General features: G+C 40.0%; 1 protein-coding gene across 1 annotated transcript; it reads left to right on the forward strand.

The window, feature by feature from the left end:
• The first annotated feature begins 1592 nt into the window (after positions 1-1592).
• Positions 1593-8308, forward strand: SEC61G (SEC61 translocon subunit gamma). Its single transcript, XM_007187661.2, has 4 exons — positions 1593-1710; positions 3261-3359; positions 4646-4748; positions 8209-8308. The coding sequence occupies exons 2-4, from the start codon at positions 3266-3268 to the stop codon at positions 8216-8218; spliced, it is 207 nt and encodes a 68-aa protein (XP_007187723.1). The 5' UTR covers positions 1593-1710; positions 3261-3265; the 3' UTR covers positions 8219-8308.
• The last annotated feature ends 1054 nt before the right edge of the window (positions 8309-9362 follow it).

A 9362-nucleotide genomic window follows, 5' to 3' on the forward strand; every position in this document is an offset into this window, starting at 1 on the left:
CATTTGGCATTTCCATATCTATGTCCGTAAGTTCAGAATTCAAGGAGAAACTCTATAATTACTCAAGTGTGGATATACAAATATAGTCTTACCTAAATATCAAGGCATGATGGTTCAATGTGGTGTCCACAAAGCTCAGCGGTCTGCTGTAATATATATATTGTCAGGGTGATGGGCATCACTTGTTTTCTAGGTAAGAACCTAGGTTTTCCAAATATGTGATGGTATGATTATGGGTTTTTATCCCATGTCAAGGCAAAATACTGGAGCCTGTTAACAGTAATTGCACAGAATATTTGACTACAGGATGTGTTGGGAATGAAGCAGAGTAAAAACTTTTCCAAAGCCCAGAGGTCTGTAAAACATACTTCTTCTCTCTGCCTAACAATGGAGCATGACAAAGGTACCAGAGGAATAAATGTAACTCAGGAGCAGCTGATAGAGCAGAGTTCAGAGAGAGGTTAGAACCCTCAGGGCTGTGATCTTCAGTACCTAAAAGCCCCTGGTAAGTTTTTTAAAAATGTAGGTTTCTAATCCCTAAATGTCCAAATATTCTGATTCAGTGGGTTAGAGGTCAAGAATGTATGTTTTTAACAGTTTTCATACACTGTACTGCAGGTGGTCCATACATATTGTAAAGTTCACATGGGTACTTGGCCTTAGTTTTAAGAATTTTAAAATTCTGGACAGATTGGGGTGTTTAAATAATTCTTCACCCCTAGGCCTTTAGCTCAGGTGACATGGCCTTGGAGTCCTACAGTAATCATCCAAAAGAATGCTATCTTTATCCCACCGTGCTTTATTTTTTTCTCTCTTCACAACACACTTTTTATTTGCCATATAGTATTTTTATTAACGTATAATTTTGTTTTCTTGTCTGTTCCCTTCCCTACCCTGTACATTCCCTTACTAGACCGTAATAAGAGGGTATGACATATCTAGCTCATTCATAGCACCTAGTAAAGCGTTATACACCGTAGGTGCTCAATAAATAATCGAGGACAGACTGATTCATTCCAAAAACATAACATCGCAGCTTGAGAAGCTCACCATTTAGCACCAAATGTCGGGGTTCATAATAGTCTCAGCAAAACCCATAGTCGGATAACACGTATACACTGTACCATGTCTCCACGGTAAACCCAGATCATGGCCTCAATTCCTGGGGAATTCCAAAGATGGACACAGAGGAAGGCCAAGTTTTGCGGGTGGGAGACCGTTTCGAGGGAGGTCGGTCACAAAACACTATGTTGCTTATAAGGTTCATTGTTGACGACTACAATTAAATACGTACAAAGGGACGGGCAGTCAAGAGGTCACCGCCCAAGGCGAAGCCTATCAGAGCCTGGCTTCCGGACCCGTCCAGCAGAGTTTACCCAGCTAGGCAGCGCGGGTGAGGAGCGCGGCGGAGAGCACGCCCCGCCCACGCCGCGGAGGGGCCCACGCATCGCAGCCACGCCCCACGCCCCACGCTCTCCACGAAGCTGCCCAAGCCGTGGCCGGCGCCGTATACGCGCACTCCGCGAGCCCGTTCCGGAAGCGGGGCCGAGACGCACGACGGACTGCGCCTGCGCGCCGACGTCTTCCCGACGGACCAATGAACGGAGGGGTGGGCGGGTAGTAGGCGGACTCGGTTTCCGGTTCCGGTCGGCGCCTGTACGTCGGCCGTTGTGCTACGTGTCTTGGCCTTCGCGAGCGGACGGCGGGAAGGTAAGGCAGCGTCAGGCGGGGGCTCCGGGCTACCGTTTGGTCACTCGCGGAGGCGGCGGACGTGGGCGAGCCCTCCGACCGTCCGCCGCCTGCCCGCACGGCGTCGGGGGAAGCGGACCCGGGGCCGCGGCCCGCGTGCCCGAGGGAGAAGGGCTTCCAGGGCCTCGGTCGTTCGGGGCCGGCCGCGCGGCCGCCTTTCTGGGAACGCTTCCCCCGTCTCGGTGCTGTGGTCACGGAGGGTCCCTTCGGGGTTGGCTTTGGGGCCGTGTGTGTGGAGCGTGTCTCGGAGAGCTCCTCCCTGTGCTGTGAGGGTGAAAGGGTTGGTCTAGAGTCTGAATCAGGAGGCCATAGTGGGTTATTGGATTCTCTCCCCTGACATTCAGTGAAGTGTTTTGGGTGTTGCGCGGCTTTTTTTGTGTTTTTTCTTTTTTTCCTGAAAGGACCCTTGGCATTTATCATGACATCTGTAAAGTTTAGGCTCAGTGGATTTGCAGAACAGAGTTAAGTGCAAGACTAAGGAAACAGGCGTTACTTTCTGTGTGTTGCAGGGGCCCAGCACACCTGGCCCGGGACGTTTATAGAATTGCGGACGTCCTTTCAGTGTTCTTGGGCGAGAAACCCGGGGCTTAGAGAGGCTGCATTTCATAGAAAGGGATTTTTGAACCACCACCTCTTGCGGGTGGCATTAAGTCAACAAAAGCTTACCGAGTATCTGGGTGCCTGGCCACGGTTGTAAAAACCTGAAATCCAGTAAAGTCCAAGCAGCGAATCGGCTTCATTGGCTGTTGTACCAGTGACTGTCAGAGCCAAGGTTGGATGACATTTCTACTGTGTGATGGGTTCCACAAGAGAGCCCATCGGTAACATACATATAGCCCTTTTCCTTAAAAGGTGTGTCCAGACCTAAAGATTCAGACTTCAGCGGACAGCCTCGGAGAGTCTGGGCCTTGGTTTAGCCAGTTTTTGTGGTTTTGAAAATTGTACAGACGATCTGCCCCATGTAGAGAAACTCTTTTCTTAAAACGTTGTGGGGCCATGGTTTGGAACAGTCAGATGGGAGTCCACGTTTACCTCTACTCTAGGCCCTTGAAGCGTCACAGTAGGCATTCATTGCACGAGACGCTGGGGTCTGGGGAGTTTAAAATAAAATACAGCAAATATTTGTTGGGTCCCAACCCTGTTGATTCCCCAGCAGGAACAGCGGGAGGACTGCAGGGTGGTTGAGGGGCGGATCTGTTGTCAAGTGCTCATTAGCCTTTTCGCAGTGAGAGCCCTTTTATACTAAGAGCTTGCGTCCTTTGTCAGTGATGAGAACACGGGCAAAACCTGCCCTGTTCTTATTGCCTTTGTTTTGATGATTGGCTGGAGATTGCAAAAAATAATGTCAATTTACTCTTGGAGTCTGTGTTTTTTTTTTTTTTTGGTGAGATGATACCGACCCACCCATATCAGGCTGGTCTCATTTACACTTTGATATAACTCAGCAAGTCCTTGTTCTATAATAAATAACATCAGTGAGTATCTTTTTTCCCTTTTTGTTTTTCAAACAGGCATCATGGATCAGGTAATGCAGTTCGTTGAGCCAAGTCGGCAGTTTGTGAAGGACTCAATTCGGCTGGTTAAAAGATGCACCAAACCGGATCGAAAAGGTAATAAAATTAAATCTTTGCATTCTCTAAGCCCTTTATTTGATTAATGTCTTCCTGTTTAATAATTGTTGCAATTCTTTCATCAACATTTTTATTGATTTATTTCGCTTTATTGCTTTTTAACATTGTCATTTTTTCCTAAACTTTGTGTACTTTTTGCATACCTTATAAATTTTTCTCTTATATGTATTTTCAAATCGTATAAGGTTATTTGTTACAGCCTTATTTTCCATGTTGCTTTTGCCTTAGTCATATTTAATGACTTTAGAGTTTTTAGTATCTTTCTCATTTCTACTCTGGAAAATCTTTTGGAGCTTTTCCCGCGGTGCTGCTCCCTCCCCAAGCCTCCCCCAAGCAAAAAGGCCTTAACATGAAATCAACAGCATAGTTGGTGCCAACCTAGGAAGTTTAATTTCTTACTTATCACAATTCATGTGTGAAGAGGTGAACCACAGTTTGTCTGCTTCTATTCATTTATTGACTGCTGCCTGAGTTAGGAGCTGGGAATATAATAGAGACTACAATATGATGTATTATATTACATATATAGCATAATCTATAAAAATATACAATAAGGAGCAGTCCTTGCTTTTATGGACCTTAGATTCTTTGAGGGAAGATAGTCATAAGCAAATAATGACAATTACAATTTTTAATTACTGCTATGGTAAGTATTACGGAAGGTAAATAGAGGAATGTTTGACAGCATGTAAGAGGAGGACTAACCAGGTCAGGAGGTCAGGGAGAGCTTCCCTGAGGAGATACCCTTAAATGGAAACATCACCAGGGTCTGGAACCTTTACGTAAAAGTGTGCGCAACCCAGTTCGGGTTTTCAAGCCTTATTTTTGGCTTCATTATAATATCAAAGACAGTTGACCTATTATTTATAAAAAGTGATGTTCTGTGCTTTTATAATTAATCCTTTTAGCAATGTTACAAAATTTTTAAGACAGATACTGTGTATTCTGTCCATGTTTCATTTCTTTTTGGTATTCTGGTCATTTGCTAGGAAGATAAATATGTCACTGCTGGTTGATGGAATCACTAGCCTGAACGTGCACTTTGTTTTTATATATCATTAAATATCAATAAAATATGGAAGTTAAAAGATCTGTCAAACACCTTATTTACTATTAATACTGTCGTGTTTTGTTTTATTTAAAATTATATACTTATTATCAGGAGAAATGTACACCAGTAAGTTTATGTCGGTGCTAATTTTTTTCCACCTATACTTGCAGTGACAATGCAAAAAATAATGTAAATTTTGTATTTTTAAATCCAGAATTCCAGAAGATTGCCATGGCAACTGCAATAGGATTTGCTATAATGGGATTCATTGGCTTTTTTGTGAAATTGATCCATATTCCTATTAATAACATCATTGTGTAAGTAAACTTTATGAAATAGACAATATCTAGGATAGAATGAAAATGCAAACCATTTGAGTTAACAGCCTGCTATTTCCTTAACACACATATGTTTCTTGACTTTTTAATGTTCGTACGGTCTACTGCTGTTTACTGAGTACCAGATAATTCAAAGTGACTTTAAATCTTATATAATTTTTATAGCTACTCTGTGAGATAGGCACTAATTTTTTAATAAGTAAAATTTTAAAGGATCAAGGAAATGAGTTAAAGGCACTCAGTATGAGACAAAACAAGTATTCAGTGACAGGACCAGTATTCAAATCCAGGTCCTCTTTGTGCAATATATTAACTTGTCAACAAGATTTTTAAGGTGCAGAGAAAATGCTCCCCATCTGAAAATCACTATAGTGATAGAGTTCAAACTCTGGACCAGGTTGCTTAGGTTTAGATTCTCTTTCTTGTTACTTAATAGTTGTCATGACCTTGGACAACTTGCTTAGCTCCTCTGTGCCCAGTTTATTCAGTAAGGATAATAGTTCTTAACTAGGGCTATGGAAAGATTAATGACTTAGGTCATGTAAAACCCTAAAAAACAACTTGGGTAAGAACCTAAACGGAAGTTGTGGTTACTGTAATGAGCCATTGATACTAATATACCTTTAGGTATATTAGAGAGGAGAAGAAAAGACAGAGGAACACTGGGATTATTTTATTCTATTCTAAATGCTTTTGCTTTTTAGATTCATTACAAGATTCATTACAAGTTGTTGGGAACACCTTATGGCAGTGTGCAATTAGAGCAGTCAGTTTTAGGCCATTTTGTTCGGTGTAAAGAGTTAGTATGAGTTGCAGTACTTATTTGCTCTATGATTTTGTATTCGCTTAATCTCTGAGCCCTACCTGCCAGAGAAATAATCATGAGAGAAGCCTTTTAGGCTTATTTTACGGGGTGGGGATGGTTTGTAAACTATAAGTCTCTTTAAGTACTAGATATTTTATTATGGATGACGGTGGAAGTTGTCTTTTAAATGACGAGACTGGATGAGTATTGTCAGGTGGCTTTCTTAAGTAGGTTTTCATAGCTATTAGGCAGACATGCCACAAAGGGGTATTTTAGGATCACAGAAAGTTAGACCTGGAAAGGACCAAGTCTCTCAAACTTCCTCCATCAGTTCAGAAATCTCTATTATATTCCTAGTGAGGAATGCCGTTTCTGGAATAGTGGAATCACGGAGCGAATCCTGAAGTAGAATTGGGAAACCTGAGCTCAGTGACTCTGGGCTACAGCCCCTACCTAACCAGTAAACAGAGGAGGGAGGGTGGAGCCTGTGACGTAAGCTCAGTGCTTCTGCTTCCTGCTCCCCGGTCCACTGTCAGGCAGGTGTAACTGACCGAGTTACTGCTTTAAATTGTTAGGAATGTCAGTTAATTGATAAGGTAATAGTAATACGTCACTGTATATATATATATTCTGTAGTTTGTGTATATACACTACAGAACCTAGTCCAGTGCATTCTTGTACACATTGAAAACACTTGAGTCGTGTGTTGAATTAAGTGAACAACGTCAGGTTCTTAACCTTTTTCTAAGGATCATGATGGTAATAAAAATTGCTAACATTTATTGAGCACTTGCTGTGTGCCGAGGCCACATAGCTTAATGTGAGCTTTCTCTTTTAACCCTCATGACAATTGTGTGAGGTAGCAGTATTATTATTTCCATTTTATAGATGAAGAAACTGAGGCATGGAGAGTAAGTAAGTACGTCACGTGCCTATAAGTGGTAAAGCAGCATGTGAAACCCAGGCTCGGGAGCCTGTGTGCTTAACCATTGTATAGGCCATCTCTCATTCCAGCTCAGTTTGAGACCACTACTCATCCTGAGTCAGGCGCCTCACTTCAGGCTCCAGTTTGCATTTCATTAAGCCCTCTTAAAATCCGGTGTTTAGAATCCACTGCCTACTGTGGATGTTTTCTTGCTAAAGGCTAAAATCTTCAGTTTCTCACAGATAACGGCTACCTACAATAAATTTCCTTTATCCTGGGTTTACACAGTTGGTGTGGTTTGTTTTTAGCCTAAGAATGGAACATTACCCTTGTTAAATTCCTTTTTGCTAGATTCCCTTATGGAAGACTTTTGCATTTTTAATCTGTTCATCGTTATTTATCCTAGTTTTGTGTTCAAACATCTTTTGTTTCATTATCTGAGTTGTGGCCTAAAGTACCTTTTAGGACAGTGAACTCTTAGCGCACCCTTTTGGGATTGAGATTCATTAGTCCAGTTGTTCCCAACAGGTCTTTGAAACAAGTGTTAAAAATTTGCTTTCTCTTAATTCTCATTTCTGCAGCAGGCACAATATATCTTTTGCCAACCTTGCTAGTCAGAGATTGTTGAACTATGACCTTTTGGAAGCTAGTTGCTTAGAGAACTTTTCTTCTAGTAACACAATTGTTTTCAGTGTTTAAAGAGTTAAAAAAATATATCTCTAGATAGTTTTTACATTAAAATGAAGGCTAAATAAAACATTTTGTGAGAAAAGCTATCAGAAAACTTAACTCTTTTCATGATATGCCATGACAGCTGTAAAACTAAAAGAAATCTTTTTTTCCTGCTTGAAAGAGCATAAATCACTGTTTAAATCATTTTGAGACAGTAGCAAGTGAAGTATAAACACAAGCTTCTCTTTCACTAGGCTGAATTATCACATTTTTTTTCTTAATGATGAAATTTTTTCCTCTTCTATACAATTACAGCAGTCAGAATATCCACAGAGTTATAATTTAAAGGAGTTTTATAGTTGTGGGTATTTTAGTTGCAGCAATAGAGTTTAATGATATAAGCACTTAAACCACTTCACGTTAAAGTATAGATGCAGGAGTGTTCCTTTTAGGAGTATAACTTTCATCTAGTACTGGAATTACTTTCTTTCTTTAACATCACAGTTTTAAAATGTATATCTCAGTATACAATTTTAATGTTTATGCTTTTGAAACTTGGAAGGTCTTCTGTAGAGAAGGTGATTTTTATTTTCATTATTAATCCAGGTTTTTGAGTGATTATGGGAAGATACAGTGGTTGAGAGCCAGCGCACTACTTTGCACTCTTGATTTTCAAATGGCTGATTGTACATCAAATTGAAAGAGTTCTCAACTAACCGCCCTGTTATGTAATTCATATTTTTCATCTTGTTGAGAAAGATGTTATGCTAGACTGTTAAGCATGTTTTCCAAATGAGGATTCTGAGGTTTAACAGATTAAGCCTGTTCCAGCAGCCATGTCCTCTGTAAGGACCTTTTCAGTTCCAAGATTTTAAAATTCAGTTTCTTCCCTTTGGTGCTGTTTTGGAGTAATGTAGGCGTGGTTCTCAAATAACTGGTTTTGGTTCCGTAAAATTACAGCATATAGCATTTCAAATTTTTGTTATTATTAAAATCTTATGTACACTCACAATTGACCATCTTTTTTTCTTTTACAGTGGTGGCTGAATACCTTTTTAGAAAAGTGTTTTTCATCTTGGGGCTTGGTGAACAAGTGAGGATTTGAGACGCTCATGGAGTAAAAAAAATTTGCCTATATGTTTTGTGTTTTTCTTTCATTTTTTTTCTTCCAAGATGTTTTCTATTTGTAAATTAAAATAATTTCAAAATAGACAAATTTCTCTTTTTTCCATCAGAGATATTGGTCAGATTTTAGTGGTAGAAAGTAATGGGTTCTTTTCCCTTCTTCCCTTCTTTCCTTCCTTCAATCCTTTATATTTTGGTTTACAGGAGAAATTAAAGGGCACAGTGGAATATTGCACTTTCTGAGTACTCCTCTATCAGATCAGTGTTTTCCCATCATGGAGGAAGAAACAGCAAGTAAAGGATGGTAGAGATGGTGAGAGAGAGCTTGAAGGTGGGGTAGGAGTTTTGTCCCTGAGCACTGAAAGTGTAAGTAGGTAGTCAGAGCTCCTACAAGTTTATGTGCTACTTGAAATAGCTTCCTGAAAATCATGGTTAAAAACTTTAAAGTGAGAGCTCCTCTTCAGGTAAACTGTAATTAGTTACACTGTCATAAACATTGGAGTTCTGAATATTTTAAAGAATTTTTTTGATAATTAAATGTGAGATGAAAAGGGGCCTTCTTTCCCCTTTAAAAAAATTACTGGTATAAAATTGAGACAGTCTATTCTCAGTTTTATTTATAAAACTATTAATCTGTTCATTCATTGTTTAGTTATTGAACTTTATTTCTCAAGTTCTAATATTTTAAAAAAAATTTGTTTAGCAGCACACATTTGGTAAGTGTCCTCTGATTCTTAGTGAATAAGGTAGACAGGTGTCTTAACTGGTATTGTTGGGCAGTATTCCTCAGTTTTGGGATCCATGGTTCAGAGAGCAAAGTCTGTGGTTCAGAGAGCAAAGTCTGTTTTCATAGTGATGGTAACAGATTTTCTGCCTATTTTTGAAATACTGATAACTTTTCAGTCTTGAATGAATTGATGTCTTCAAGGAAATAAAGCCTTGGCCATCTCTGCTCTTAAGGAGACCATATAGCTACGTTTGATAGTTATGTAGCTACTTAAAGGCCAGAAGTGTGTGTGTTTATGTGCATGTGTGCATATGTATGTTTGTCTGTATGTTTACACAA

Source organism: Balaenoptera acutorostrata, chromosome 7 (assembly GCF_949987535.1).
Source record: "Balaenoptera acutorostrata chromosome 7, mBalAcu1.1, whole genome shotgun sequence".
Classification (NCBI taxonomy): domain Eukaryota; kingdom Metazoa; phylum Chordata; class Mammalia; order Artiodactyla; family Balaenopteridae; genus Balaenoptera; species Balaenoptera acutorostrata.